At 42.8% G+C, this 16,507-nt stretch overlaps 1 protein-coding gene across 1 annotated transcript in view; it reads left to right on the forward strand.

Moving 5' to 3' along the window:
* Positions 1-16,507, forward strand: part of LOC138261625 (SCO-spondin-like) — a 1,514,343-nt gene that overhangs the window by 1,236,339 nt on the left and 261,497 nt on the right. The window contains exon 102 of the mRNA XM_069210750.1: positions 10,406-10,544. Within this exon, the coding sequence (XP_069066851.1) occupies positions 10,406-10,544 (139 nt within the window). The remainder of the gene's footprint in view (positions 1-10,405; positions 10,545-16,507) is intronic.

Below are 16,507 nucleotides of genomic sequence, written 5' to 3' on the forward strand. Positions count from 1 at the left end.
GGCCATTTGAATGCAAATCTCACCTACAGGACTTGTGATAAACTGATGCAGCACACAACTGTGTTCACCTCCATGCACACCTCCCATTTCAACATGCACTGCCCCTGCTGATGCCTGGAACAGCATAGAAGTTGCCATTCTGTCAAATACACCGTTATGCATTGCTAGTAATTAAGCTGTGCAACACAGCCCTTGGGTTCATGTGTCACCTTTAAAAGCACAGGACATACACAGTTTTACATGTCAACTGTCTTGTTCCTCCTCCAACCAGTCTTAGTCAGACCACTGATTATGTAACTTGTGAAATTGCTGGATCCTGATTGACCCTGCATCCTGTCAGCCTGACTGGCACCTGTCTGTGCATTACTCTAAAGATTCCCTGTGGCTACATATGTACCACACCTGCTTTACCAAACCTCTCATTCCTCAGAGGGTATTTTGTCATGTGCTTCATCAATGCATACCCAAATACATTGTATAGCATCATCTGCCTTTTAATTGTTCCATATTTGTTAAATTGTCTTTGAATACCAAAATCAGGGCCAATTCCCTTGTCTGGGTCTCATGTATGCATGAACGACAAAGTGTGACAGTGTCCTAGGGCCGTATGCAGGGATTGGGTACGGTGCCTCCAGCAGAACCAGCAACCTCTGATAATGTCCATGAAAAGTCCCCACATGTTAGAACCCTGACAGTTCACACGCTGAATCACATTGCTCACAACATATTGATGGGCCGTGCGTGGTGAATAGCTGCGAGAATAATTAGCACAGAGGCTATGATGTTCCCAGATGCAGTGGGAATTTTAGAGGCCAACCTGTGTACAAATGTTGTTATGACACCTGCCGGAACATGACACCTGAGACATTATCTCACTCAGCACACCAGGGTTGCCCTGTTGACAGTCTCATTACACGTCTTCAGTGACAGGGTGGGACCATCCCCATGTAGGTTCTCATGTCCTCATTGACTTTACTCACATTGATCTCCGAAGTATACTCAGTAGATACAGGAATAGCTGCCACTGACTCATGATGAGACCTGGACGTAACTGTGATGACATACACCCCTAAAAATATAAAGGATCAACATTGGACCACACACATGAACAAGATACCTCTGTGCAATTGATCACTGGAAAATTGTGGACACGTGCTGCCTCATCTCCTAGTCCACCACAGCCACTGGAGAGTTGTGGCTCAGTTATATAACCTCAACTGTGGCGTCATAATACACTTGTGGTTCACCTTTGGCTGTCTGGGCCAATTACATGGTACCCACTTCGTCTATGCATGTGCCTGACTCACTGTGGGATTCACCAACAAGTGCCTAGGAAGCAGTTATCAAAAATCTAGGACATGGGATGGCGAAATTGTGGACCATTGACATGAACATGCGTCTGCCATCTATCTGGTGCATGCTTTTTCATTTGTGGTGTCTACGCTACCCAGAATCTTGGAAGTGCACACAATGGATGTTGCTACATGTATGACTAACACATGTCCTCTCTCATTTCCACAATCACTTGCATCTAAGGTTTGTACACATTAACTTCACATTCATACAAGCATATTTGCAATAATACATCTTGTGATGCACACACACTGGGTCACCAACTACATTAGTAGCCACTGCACACACATTGAGCCATTGGCATTGAGGTATTGTACTCATGTGCGTCACCTTGCTATCCTCTCCTGATGCCAAACATGCCCATATTTTGCTATACATATATGTAGGCCACACATATGGCCATCTAGTGTGTCAGCCAAGTGTCAAAATCCTGTTGAGGAAGTAGCAGGTCATGGTCCGCTGCAGTATGATGTCCCACGTGTGAACATACACCATCAACACCAAAGTGGGTGCAATCAGCCTTTCTCAGTTGTGTCCCAAATGCAACATAACATTAAAATGAAAAAAATCCCCAAAACCAGTTAATGCCCTGAAATTTTGAAGTTTTCAGCGTTATGCGTCATATTTTTTTCACCAATACACATTGTGTGTCATATTTTTCGACGCACAGGTGTGAAAATTAGGCCGCATCCAAATAATTGTAAAGACTATTTGCTATTATTTGGATGCGGCCTAATTTTCACTCCTGTGCGTCGAAAAATATGATGCACAATCGGTATGCATGAAAAAATATGACGCATAACAATAAAAACGGCGGCCATTTTATGCAGGAAGTGATGTAATAGGATATCCTGTTTACAGATTATGTACAGTGGGTACACTTTCACTTTCACTTTGCAGTCTGTGAATCTTCTAGACTGTGTGGCTGTGTTCAGAGTGTTGTCCAGTGATTTTGTGCTTTTGTGTCCTGTGTGCTATCTTACTTGTTACTTTGTGAAATAAATATTGTTGTTGTATACTGTCTGAGTGTGTTTTGTTTACAATTGTCCGGTATTTTAGAGTGTTTGTTGTTTGTGGGAGTCTGTTGTGGGTAGTGCTAGTTTGAGGATAGTTGGGCACTTTTAGTTGTTAAGTTTACTTCTTTTTTTATACTCCTACTTTCCCCCTTTTCTCCTTTCTTCTTCTTTATCCTCTATTCCCCTTTTCAGTGCTGAGATGTTGGGTAGGCCACGTCTTGGCAGGATGGGTGAGGAGGAGCTTGGGGGGTTTATATGGCTGGTGTGCCATTTCCTCCCACTCATGATCGAGGCAGGGTGATACAGGGGTATCACACTGAGGCGCGAAGAATCCAGTGGGGAAAGGTGCTGCATCACTTGCAGCGCGTGTATGGGAGCCAGAGGAATGACCACCAGCTGAAGCACCGCTGGGCTGACCTCATCACCAGGGAGCAAGATCTGCTGGACCACTTGGGATTAGTGATTGGTGGCCCTGGTGGTGAGTACAAATCATGTAAATCTGCACAATTAAAAGCTCTGTAGTGACATCAGATGATTTGTACAATATCTGCCGGCTAAGTTGCTGACTGTGTGGAATGCTGTGAAACATACAGGGTCATTGATGGACTATGTGAAGGACCACAATTGGTAGCTGTCAGGAAGCACGTGCTCTGCAAACTTACAGAATACTTTTGCTTAATGTAATTTGGTTTAATTTGGTGCCGCTTTTGTGTCAGACAGCAACACAAAATAGGAGCCAATCATGTCTATATAGGTTACATTTGCCAGTGAAGTATAAATTTACTAAAATATTGGCAACCTTTGTTGACGCAATAGGTAGACTGACTTTAGAAACACTACATGGTGAAGAAAATGAGTGCTGGCTTCACGTCAATTGATGATAGCAATGTGGCCCAGACATATGTCTCATGTGTGTCTGGTGAGTGTGTAAGGAAAGCGTTTTTGGAAGTTCTATGAATGTTAGGGATTATTGTGGTCCTTCATCTTTTTGGATACATGTCAGATCTGGATTTGAAAACAGTGGGAAAAGGTGTAAGGTGCCTTCAGCTAACATCTTAGACTGGTATTTGGAGTTTGTTGTGCCACATTCCAATTAGGGATGGCAGTCCAAAGGTATGCACATGGGTTCATATCTCTATGTTTGGTGCAAATCACCATTGCTGGGCCACATCAAATGAAGAAACTGTAACAACATGAGGGCTTACAAAAGTCCCTGCCCCTCTGTACATTGTACCTTTGTGTCATAAATGTGTCATTGGCACATAGGCTGTTTGACTGGTAATGCAGTCCTCAAGTAACCAGGCTTTGGATGTCTCTCTTGGATGCACACGGTGAGACGATTACACACCATTATTATTTCTGCTCACTAATGAAGAAGCATGTTTGCCACCACATGATAGTTAGGGCCACTGCATGTGTGCAGATATGTGTGTAATTGTCACAGGAGACCCATGCTATGTACATGTTGGCCTTAATATATCAGATGCAGTATAATCATGTCTGAATGGCTTTCATCACTTATGTCATCTTACACATTGTTTTTGTCTTTGAAATTGTTGGTCAGTGCACAGATTCTGAGCACATTTCTTCCTTCCATGCCTTACAGGTGGACCGGCACCCTACACTGTGGGAGAGGTGGCTACATTTGAGGACCCCGACCACTCCAGTAAGTGTTTATATGTCTGTTATGTGTTGTGTTTGCTGGTGATGTGTGATGGACTCCTGTGTGTTGAACACATAGCAAGGTGTGATGCGCTGGCCAATCATTTGTCTTGTTCCATGAGTGGGATGTCAGTTTCTCACCATTTTTTAGTTGGCCAATGCTTATCCTTTTGTATTATCTAGGGATTGTAGGTCATTCCTGTAGGCCCCGCAATGAGAACTGGGGTGGGTCATGTGGATAACACTTGTATCAACAAGAGTCGCACTGGAACTCATCTCAGATTTAGTCTGCCTGTCAGACCCACATTCTCCCAGATTGGGACTGCAAATAGCTTTCCAACAGACTTCTGCTTCCCTATTCACCAAAGTACTCATTAAAATGTAGGTTGAACTTCCTAGCAGCATGTAGTTCCACATGTAGTGCTACAAGTATGTGGCACTTGAGTGCAATGGCCTAGGTGTGCATGCAAATCATTATCATGGGTGTTCTTGTAACTCTGTATCTGTTGTAAGTCATGCCTTACTGGAAGTATATGATGTGGACAAAGGTTTGCATTTCCTGACATGTGTTGGTGGCTAGGATTGGTGAAGGGTTTGCTGCCTCCTAATTGTTGATAGACCTTACCTGTGGTGTGTGTGTAGATCCAAACACATGTCGAGCTTTTTATAGACTCCGGGGTGTCCATGTTGTTTGGAATTGTTAGTTGTTTCTCCACCCCCCCACCCTCAAACACAGGCATGGGTTTGTGAATAGGGTACCTAGGACTGATGCTACCAGTATGTTACACATACATGTGAATAAGTGCATGTTTGGTCGGAACCTAGTATACACACTCAGGTATGGCACATGAGTACTATACTAGCAAGTACAATTACAAATTGCAGACCATGAGGCTTTAGATTTCCATCCCGTACACTGACATCCGTAGCCCAGGTATTGGCGGAGGATGTGCAGCATGATTGTTAGCTGACAACTGGCCGAACTCAGATGCCAGTTGTTACCCATCTTGTAGGGTTTGGATGTGCTATGTGTGATATGACCTTTGTAGGCTGGCCTGCCTTGTACTTCCTCAGGGACATTCAATGATCTGTATGGTGATATGAGCTGTTACAAGTACAGTAGATGTACTGTCTGATTTAGTTCTTGTGCCATTTCACACAATGCAGTTCCTAATGTAAATTTTTTGCCTTTATCTTCACAGCTGCAAATATGACACCCATCCAGGTCCATGAGTTCAAGAGGCGGGCTATGGGGTACCAACATATCCTGCTGGTAGAGTCAGGGTTCAGACGGATGGCCCGAAGATACCGGAATGAACGGGCCTCCGGAGCATGGAGGGCTTTCCCACAGGGTGGCCCTACTTTGCCCACCACAGCCACCACCAGCACAACCACCATTTCCACACAGGTGGCACCACCAACAGCTAGGACTGTTGTCCCAACGTCTGCAGTTGCCCCAGGCCCCAGCAGTGGAACACTTCAGGGCAGCCCACAGGCATTGGCTCTTCACGCCCACACATATCCTCCGCCGGTACCCAGACTGCCCCAGCTGCTACAGTTGACCCTACAGCTGTTCAGGCAATGGAACGTAAAATGGACCGTGTGCTACGGAAAATCAGTCACCTGCAGCATGATGTTCGACATATGAACAGGCGTTTGCGGTCCATAAAGCGGACCCTCCGGAGGGCCAACCTCTAGACTTTTGGATATGGACATGATTCCCTCTCCTCCCTCCTCTTTCCATATTCTCATACTTAGCGGGTTTAGGTGGCTTTGTGTTTGGTTAGTATAGGCTGTTAGTTTAGTTAGTGTTAGTGGGTGGGGGGTCCTGGATCTTTCTATTTGTACTTATTAAGTGTGTGGGTGGGTGGGGGTCTATATTGGGGTTCTTGTGTGTTTAAAAAAATAAAATAAAATAAAATTAAAAATGTATCAAAAAAATATATATTTGTTTAGGATAGTATAGTATGTGTTTAGGTTAGTATCTGTTGTCCTCCATGTATCCCGTCTCATAAGGAGGGTGGGGGGGGGATGTTTAGAACGTTTCGTTACATGTGATAAGTAAGTTTAGCTTAGGTTAGTTAGGGACGGTTGTGGGTAATGAGTAGTTAGGGTAGGTAAGACTTTTCCCTCAGTTTCCTCTTCTTTGATTGCAGTTTAATAAATATATAGTGAACCCTCTACAGTATGTGTTAAATGCTTGTTGAGCAGGGCCTTGACATTAGTGTACGTGAATTTTGTTCTATTTCATTTGTGTCCTATGCTACAAACAAATCCCAACTGAGCTGTAAGATTTCTCACTTCATCAGATATTACCCTCAGGAAGGGCAGAGTATGATGCAATCCTTGCCAGTGTGCAAATTTATCTGACTACATAATTTCAGGACAGTTGTATTGACAAGCTACATTATTTGACAGGAGGCACATTTCAGTTATCTACTGCACAGTTGATGTGTCACATTACACAGAGACAAAGTGGTTGTGTAAGTGCTATTTATTGAAAAGTGCTGTAGAGGTATATGTACATTGTCCATGATTGTGAGTCCATTATAGTGACATCTTCCATTGTGATCCTGCACAAGTGGTAAAGGTAAATACTTTTGACATGCTGGGGTGATGTGTCAGACAGTGCAGAGGGACAGGATTTGCCAATGAGTAAGAGAGAGACAAGCACTGGGCAGGATGACAAGATAGACAGTGGTTTGCAGAACAGTCATTCAGTACAGTTGTTGTAAGACTGGCATGTTACAAAGCGCTGGACCTTGGTAATAGTTGGCCATGTGGCAGGGACTAGTGCTTCCGGGTACTTTTCCGTGTGAATGTGATCTGTTCCATGTCTTCTTCTTCTGATGTGTGTGTTGCCTCCTCTGTCCTTGGTGGTGGTGGTTGTGAAGGGGCAACACACACCTCAGTGTTAGAAGACGTGGAGTCAGACATCTTGGTCACTGCTACCTGTGAAGGTCTTAAGGGCAGTACTGCAGCAAGGAGGATCTGCTGATTCTTAAGAATAGCAGCCACATCAAGATGGTAGGCAGCCAGGTCAGCCCCGAGGGGGTCATGATTGCATTTGTTCATGCAGTGGGAGGTTTGGAGTGCGAGGTGTTGTGGCAACTCCCTTACTGCAGTGGTGAATTCCTTGACAGTTTCTTGTAGTCCTTGCAGGATGGATGTTAGGGCTTGCATAGCTGCTGCCTGATCTGTAGATGACATCATGCACGTACGCACCCCCACTAGGCTTGCTGTCATAGTTTGCATCCCCACCCGCACCTCATTGGCCAGCTCTTGCTGTACCCCAACTACAGTTCTGTCAAAGCTGGTGCCTGTGTCGTCTGAGTCATCAGCTGTATTGGAGCTGGCAGGTCTTACAATTGGGGTGGTGGGTGGATCCTCTGCGATGGCTGCTTGTTCTGTGCTCCTCCTTGTGACTGAAGGTGGGGTCTGGAGGGTTCCAAGGACATATTGGATGGTCTGCTGGGGAATGTTTGTCAGCTTGTCATCCATGTCATCAGGGTATTCCGGGACAGGCATCCGCAGGAGATCCATCGTCCTCTGAAATAAAATGGGGTACAATAAGTGTGTATGTGTTGTGGCATTTGTGATGTGACATGCCTGCCTTGTGATGATTTCACATCGTGATCTTGTTTCCTGTTCGTTGCTCCAGTCTTTCAGATGGGCATTCTCCCAGGCCTATGGCCCACCTGCATGTCACATGTATAGTAGTAAGTTATTGGACTTGTCAGAATCATCTCCTCTAGTCTTGTTTTAGGCCGAATAGTGAATTGCCACCTTCTTGTCCTACTCAGGCCTCCGTGTACATCCATTCTCATGGTGAGACCTTTCACTGGCTGTGGGTGTTCTGATGGCACTGGCAACAATCTTAACAATCTAAACCTGCCCCAGACTCTGATCTTTCACATCTACTTATATGTAGTTGACATGTAGCGTATCCTATGCATAGCATTGTTATGGCACAATATGGATGTTGGCATTGGTAATGTGTACAGCTGATGTTGGGGAATGTGTGGTACATTGTATTGCCCTGATGGTCGTAGCAGTGTCCTATTTCCTCCTCTGACTGTGCAGGTGTATTTCAGTGACCAGTTACATGTGTCCTCCCCCTCAATGCTGTTGTCTGAGCAGTATGACATTTGGGATGTTGCATTGTGACCCAGGCACAGGATGGACTCTGACATATGCAGCATGGGTGTTACCTTAGTGCTGTGTAGCTCCTACTGTTGATGACATTGGCTGACATTTGCGGCAACTATGGGCATTGACATTTGACAGGACTGGAGCCTTTGTCTTGTTTAAGGGGATTATTGAAGTTGTCATCCTCAACCCTCTAATTTAGGTGTGTATGATCCATGGGGAAGCTACTGCCATTGGATACTTGAGCTGCACACAGAGTGGAGGTGGTTTTGGCAACCGTTGTCACTGTTACATTCCAGTTGTCGGTATGGCTAGAGGTTGTTAATTGGGCCCTAGTTAATGTAGGGGGTATAGTGGCTGACGTGTGCTGGGATGTCAATTTGATGTTGTGCCCTTCCCTCCTGGCATGGCTTTACCTTTGCTCCATTGTTGGCATGGCAGCATGCCCCCATGGGACTGTTGTTGGTGTAGTGTAATGGTGTGCCCCAGCTTCTCCTTGTGAAGGCCATGCCCCCATGCCATTCCCCTTCACCCATGCCACTCCATGTATATGATGACTTCCATGCATTTTGTGGTCGGTATCCCCCCCGCTTACAGTTGACATTAGTGCATTACAATTCCCCATGCGACTTACCCTGCATGTGTGTTGTCTCCTGGTAGTCTGCGCTGTCCTGTCCTTGAATCCCTGTGACGATCTCCTCAGGGATGACGGCTGCGACCATCTCCTCCATGTGGTCCAGGGCCTCCTGGTGTGCTGGACTCCCACCTCCAGTCTGCAGTGCTGCCTTCCTGTTCCTTGCCATCTTTTCCTTGGTCCTGCGCTTGCAGTCATGCCAGTGTTTCTTGCACTCGATGACTGTTCTGCATACTTCTGCCTCACTGTTAGTCTTGTTAACAATTTGTTGCCATATAGCCTCTCTCCTACTGATTGGCAACTTTGAGGTGACAAACAGTTGGTGCTGGTGTTCCGTCACCTCTTTAACCAGAATTTCCTGCTTCTCTGCACTGAAGTGACACTTTCTTTTCCTCTTAAAAGTGTCCTGGGTCTTGTGTTGGTCCTCCTGACTGGTTCCTGGTCTGTTGTCATCTTCCTGAGGTCTGTACAGGCATCTGGGATCCATTTTGGCTCTCCTCTGCTGAAATGGCTGTGTTCGCCGGGAATTTTGGCGCTATTGCGTCAAAAAACACCGCATATCCGTTGTGCGGTTTCATAAATCGACCCACAGTCATTTCCGCTGCGTTAACATCGTTTTGCTTTATGACCTGACGCTGCGATGTCCATAAAAAAAAAATGACTTACACCTGTGGTTTGCGCCGCTGTGCGTCAAAGTATAAATTTAATGCCCGCACAGCGCACCAAAATGGCGTTAGCCGGTGGTAATATTTTTGACGCAAAACTGCGCCGGCGAAGTTTTGCGTCAAAAAGTATAAATATGGGCCTTAACATGTCTGCAAAATGACTTCCATTAGATGTCCTAGATAATGACATGTCTTGTAACACAATTGTATATCTTTGAATCCTGTAGTCATTCACTTGGTGCTCTGCGGAAATAAGAGGAGAAATGGTTTGTAGTGGCTAACTGATTGGGAGACGGAACGGAGCAGGTGAAAGATGAGCAGAACACCAAAAACTGCATCCATTTTAAAACAAATGGTGTCTAACACAAAAATGTGTCCTCACTACCTCACAGTATCAATTACACTTTCAAGTGACATCATCAGTTACCACTCTATGCATCATTACAACCATTATTTTTCAAAAATAATTTTTAAATTATATTTGCATATTTGCAAACCTTTGAAAAGTACTACACAGTTCATAATTATACAAATCATTTTTACATTATGGAATAAATGTGAGCCAGTAGATCAAGCTAGATAGTAATCAATATTAATAATATCACAATACAGTAAACAGTATCTAGAAAGAACACTGCCTAATGTGAATTGTGACACTAGAGCCTTTCAACCACCATAATGGTGTAATATTTTTCTGTGTAGATTTTTGCCCCCTCCCCATTCTATACTTCTGCAGTTAGAACTGCTGCCCTGTATGGTATCTCGTGTCTGACCAGCCAGGGAAGCCTTTTAACCAAGATTTTTCAAATGTATTTCGTTGAAATAAGTATTTTAAGGTATTGTTTGGAGTTTTGTTTTTTGGTGGTTGTGTAGTGGAAAAGGATACTTGCTATTAACATCGGTGACATTTGACCTTTCACCCATAGGTTGTCGCTGTCCAGAGGGTTGGCTTCTGCAGGACAAGAAGTGTGTGCCAATCGCAGATTGTAGGTGTGGCCTCCCGACTGGCAATGCCACAAAGGAGTATCTGCCTGGTGAGATGGCCACAGTGGATTGTAACCTCTGGTAAGAAAAATATATGGGGTCACCTTGCAGTAAAAGTATCACAAGTTGCTCTTACTGTGGCATTGGGCTATGTTGCATAAAAATGTATACATCATCACATATTTCAAAAGATGACCTATCCCCATGCCTTTCCAACTCCTCTGCTCCTCTTCCCTTACCTTTTATTCTATGTTTTCCCCTCACCTACTTCTCTTTCCTTTTACTGCCTGCTTTCTTTTACCCTTCTCAGCTTGCTTCAGTCCTCAGCCGGCACACTTGTAGCCTAGAACTGCATCAGGTTAACAAAACATACTGTAAGTATGGAAATAAACTACTAAGGTTCTAATTTCTTACAATTGTATCTCAGAAACTAAAGTTCATCTGTATTGTTCTATAAGAGTTGACAGAAGTATCACTGTCCACTGTAAACTCAACAACCTTTAAGGATGCCCATATGTGAGCAAATGAAAATGCCTTACAAGTGTCTCAATTTCTCAATGGAAGGCAGAGACAAAAAGGTTAGCATTTATTTCAGGTTTAGCCTTTTGAAACAAAATAAAACAGCTATTAAATCTCTTTAAATTTCAGTGGTTATGAGGGAGATCTGGAGCCTTTTCTCTGAGACTTGAGGACTAAGTGGTTACTTTGTAGTACTGCTGTTGTAAGTAATATGCGCTCAAATTAGATATCTATGTTACTGAATTTGCACCCTTGATTCTCCAAAGCTAACAGGACAAAGTTTGTAAGGCCTTCTTCATGAACCTCTAGAGTGCTTGGAACTCAGATAGCATATTAAACAATTGTGCTGAATAAATGAAATGCTAAATCCGAGCTATATCTATTAACACTAAAGTGGACATATAGGAATGTATTACATCTAATCTTATGATCAACACTAAAAATAGAAATATTTCTCTTCTTTCCTACTTGAGGTATATCTCGAAGCACAGATCTAGGCCCAGATTTACAAAACTGTCACACAACGCAGCACAGCACCCATAGTTGTTGTGCTGCTTTGCATGACAGGGAAAGAGCAGAAAAGCTCCATATCTATTAATACATGGCACTATCCTGCTCTCTCCCAAGCACTGGCATGCAATCAAGCTGGCTAGTGCCACGTACACTCCTTTGCACCATAGTATAAATGTGCCTATGTGAGTCCAGCATAGGTTTTACACTGGAATGGTAAACTTGTAGTTCAAAAAACTATGCCTAGACAAATTCTAAAACTTTTCCCACACCACGTGTACTGAATATTGCAGCAGACATAAAAAATAGCTAAACTCAGGAGAAATAAAAACATTTCTCCTTTTTAATGACTACTTTCAAGTAATGTTTGTTTTTTTGCTGCAAAATCCTGACTGTTATTGTTATCAATTAGGTTTTTTCATCAAAAATCTTTAATGGGTGCATGGTAATGCCCATGTATTACCATGGAACGGAAATGTCTAAGTATTACCCCTAATACAGAGTAACATAATGGCAGCACTTTACACTACTCTGTGTTATTTTCAGGCAAAATTCCAGCGCAAACTCCAGAAAAAAAATTGAGTAGGTTTATGTCACTTTTGTGACACAACGCCAGTGCAAAATGTTTGTAAATCCTGGCCCATAATTTTGCTCAGTAACGCACTGCACTACAGTTAACATTGGGCTCTCATGCTAATGTTATCCAGCAGGTAAAGGTTTTGGTTGATCAGCAGACTTTAATACTCCCTTCTTTGGAGTTTACAGTGTACAGATTTTGCCCTGATTTGTTTGTCCCAGTCCACATTGTCTCACCTGCCCAGGTTTCAAGTAGAGACAATTGAGTGAGTTTGAGCCCAGAAAGCTGCAAGTCTGTAAAAAATAAAATACCCAAAATAATGGTCACCCAAAAGCTTGCCACTTAAAAAAGTAACTAGGACTAGAGCCCGCGATAGGAATGGATGAAACCAAGGCCAATGTATTTACTGTGATTGTTCAATTTCTGTCGCAGACACTAGTCCTAGCCATATAAGTGGTGCATTGTTTTATTTGAACAAGTTGGATAACTGTGGGTTGGAGGATTTTTGAGAATTACTGTATACCTCATGGAATCCATCAATATCACACTAGCCTGGAATCCTCTGGTTATCTAGTTTACAAACATGTCGGTGGTTTGCAGGTTTTCTATGGGTAGCACCACATCATGGCCCCAACTGCAGCTACTCTGATTCTTATCTCTCAGTTTAGCGCTTTAGGGCCGTTTTTGTGTCATGGTCTCATGCTTACCCACAATGATGGGATACCTTTCTTATCAGGGGACAAGTGGGATCTCAGGGTGGTAGGAAATATGTGGCCCATCAGATTCCAGAACTTTCCATCACAGAACTGTAAGGAAAATGTGCATTTTTTATGAAAGTTTGATGTTTGAAAGGGCTTCTGTGTTAAAAGTGAGAACCATGCAAGTCACCAGACCCTTGATTTCCTAAAGTGTCTAGTTTTAAAAAATGGCCACGATTGCTAGGTTCCCCTAGGTGCCAACTAAGCTAAGCCCAAAATGCAAAGTTAACCACTTTGCAAAAATGGTTCAGTTTTGAGTGGAAAATGTGATGTATCCATGTTGTGTTTTGGGCCAGATCCTGTCTCTGGAACTAGGCCTACCCACACAGTTGAAGTGCCATTTTTATCAGTATACTTGTGGAAATGCTGGGTGGTAGGAAGTTTATGGCCTCCCACAGATTCTAGAACTTTACATCACAGAAATGTGAGGACATGTTTTTTTAGTAAAAGTTTGAGTTTTGCAAGGGATTGGGGGCAAAAAAGCCAGATTAGAGCAACACAAATTACCTACCCTGGATTCTCCCAGGTGTCTAGTTTTAAAAAATGTGCAAGTTCGCTAGGTGTCTCTTGGTGCCACCTGTACTAGAGCCCGAAATCCACAGCTAGCGACTTTGCAAAGAATGGGTTAGCTTTGAGTGGAAAAATGTGATGTAGCCGTGTTGTGTTTTGGGCTGTTTCCTGTTGTGGGCACTAGGCCTACCCACGCAAATGAGGTACCATTTTTATCTGGAGACTTGGTTGCATACTGGATGGAAGGATGTTCCTGGCTCCCCACAGATTCCAGAACATTCCATCACAGAATTGTAAGGAAAATATGTTTTTTAGTCAAAGTTTGCAGTTTTTAAGGCATTTGTGTTTAAAAAAGGCTGGTGAGAGCCACACAAGCCACCTCACCCTGGCTTCCCCCAGATGTCTATTTTTTTTTTTTTAAATGTGCAAGATTGCAACGTTTCCCTAGGGACCAGCTGAGCTAGAGCCTAAAATCCACATCTACCCATTTTGCAAAGAAAGGGTCAGTTTTGAGTGAAAAAATGTGATGCATCCATGTGTCATTTTGGGACGTTTCCTGTCACAGGCACTAGCTCTACCCACATAAGTAAGGTACCATTTTTATTGGAAGACTTGCGGAAATGCTGGTTGGAAGGAAGGTTTTGCCTCCTCGAAGATTCCAGAACTTTCCATCACAGAAATGTGAGGAAAACGTGTTTTTAGTCAATTCCACTGGATACTGGGTTAAAAAAAACTGAATAGAGCCACACAACTAACGCTACTATGCATTCCCCCAGATGTCTAGCTTTCAAAAATGTGCAAGTTTGGTAGGTTTCTTTAGGTGCCGGCTGAGCTATGGCCTAAAACGATTGAGTTACTATTTTCATCAACAATGTGTGAGCATTGAACAGTAGAATATTTGTTATTACCAATTAGATTTTGCTGCATTTGTGCATTCCAAATGTACATCAGTGTTGAAGACATTTTGAAAAATGACCTCTAAATCATATGCTCGGACGACACCTACAAACTCAGAGAGGTAGAAATAACCACGGCTCCTAAACTCCATAACTTGTGCTTATTTTAGAAATACATAAGTTTCTTTGATGTCCATTTTTCACTCTGCATATTTCACCATATGAATTGGTCTATACTCATTACACAATTAAAAACATTGTAAAGTGCAACTTAGTTGTTATCTCTGAGTATTTTGGGTTCATTAAGAACCTACAAACCCTATATCTCCCAGGCACAAGAAGGATCTAGCAGACGTAATGGTATATTGATTTTGTAAATCAGCCATTGTGACAAAATGTTATCAATGAAAGTGTTGCCAAAATGTCCATGTTTTTCCTACTCATTTTCAGTTTTTCTTTATTTCAACAGTTAGGTTCTTTAGGGAAACCTTGAGGAATCTGCACACATGACTTCTTGCTGAATTTGGAATGTTGTCTACTTTTCAAAAATCTATAGCTTTTCTGGTTCTCCCATGGGTTTCAAACGAAAGACCACCACAAGCTAGAAATAGGTTGAGAGCACATAAAATAGGAACAATAGGCTACCTCTTTGAAAACTACCAAAACTGTGATTAAAATGTTTTTTATTCTGCTCTGCATGTTCCTGAAAGCTGGGAAGATGGTGGCTTTAGCACCGCAAACTGTTTGTTGAAGCCATTTTTAGGAGAAAAAAACAGACACTTTCATCCAGAGCACTTTTTCTCATTTGTCCCAAAAAACTCAAAACCTAGTTGTATTTTGCCTAATTTCTCCATCCCCTCCAGGGGAACTCACAAATCCAGGATACTTTTAGGTCCCTTGGATGTTGGAAAAAAAATGACACAAGTGGCGTGGATACCTTATGTGGAAAAAAGTTATGAAGCCCTAAGCGTAAACTACCCAAACTAGCCAAAAAAGGGCTCAGCACTGGAAAGGATGCGGTGGGTGTTGGGTGCAACGTCAATTTACTTACTTTAACTAGGCCGTTAATGTGGATCTTTATCAGAGAGTGGCTGAAGAATTTCTTAAGCTGCAAAAACAATCACTTATTTGAAAATTGAGTTCTTTTAGAGTCAATAAGGAGAGTTCTTAATAGTTTCTAAATTATTTATTAAAGAATTTATAAACTTTATAGTGATCAAAATCTCAAGTTACAGAAACACATGAACAGTGTCCTGAATCTGTCCCTACTCTAGTCGTCTTCATTCCACAACTGTGGTACGTCTGAATAATTCTAACTTCTTAGTCCAGGAAAGTCAGAATGGAACGTTCAGTCAGATACATTAACCAAGATTCTCATCATTATCTGTCCCATGTGATTACAGCAATCATACTATTCTGAAACAAATGATGAACTCTCTCTAAGACCCAATACAATCTCTGCAACAGAATGAATAACTCTGTTGTATCGTTCAGCTTGGCGACTAGACAGTTCACACAAGCCGTTTTTATGCTTGATCCCACTCCTTCAAACTAATAAGCTTGGCATGGGCTCTCTAAAACACCACCTCACACCCTCTATGTCATTCAGATAATGCTCACTAATTACCTATCCTCTCAGCTCAAGCAGCAGCAGTAGCAAGAATTAGTGGTCAGTCACAGTGGTCTCCAATTATCTGTCATCTCTGGTCTCTGCTCTCGATTCTCAGTTCTTGGGTCTGTCTTCTGGGGTTCTGTTCTGCTCTTTACCTAGGACACCTTTTTATAATCAATTCAATTGATACAGTTGTTAGCAAAGTAATAACTTCTTGAGATGTAGCAACCACAGACAATGCGTTGTCTTATTAAATGGCAAGGATCGGATACATGTTTCCTTTCCCACAGGGTTTCCTTCTTCTGTAAGAACAATTTTACATGCATAAGTATAACACCCACTCGTTTCAAATCATGTGAGAAAGTAGCCTCTTTCTAGCATGGTTACCTCCAATTTTGGCCTGTTTGTCAGTGCGTTTTGACTGTGTCACTGGGATCCTGCTAGTCAGGTTCCCCAGTGGTAATGGTTTGTGCCCTACATGTCAGTCTGTTTCAATGTTTTCATCAGTATGCTTGACTGTCACTGGAGTCCTGCTAATTAAAATGCCAGTGCTTATGCTCTCTCTGGTTCCAAATTTGTACTTAGATACTGATAACCCAGTATTCCACTCCAAATTGGTATACCGGACCCGCTTATAAGTCCCTAGTATATGGTACCTAGGT

This window comes from Pleurodeles waltl, chromosome 10 (genome assembly GCF_031143425.1).
Source record: "Pleurodeles waltl isolate 20211129_DDA chromosome 10, aPleWal1.hap1.20221129, whole genome shotgun sequence".
Taxonomy (NCBI): Eukaryota; Metazoa; Chordata; class Amphibia; order Caudata; family Salamandridae; genus Pleurodeles; species Pleurodeles waltl.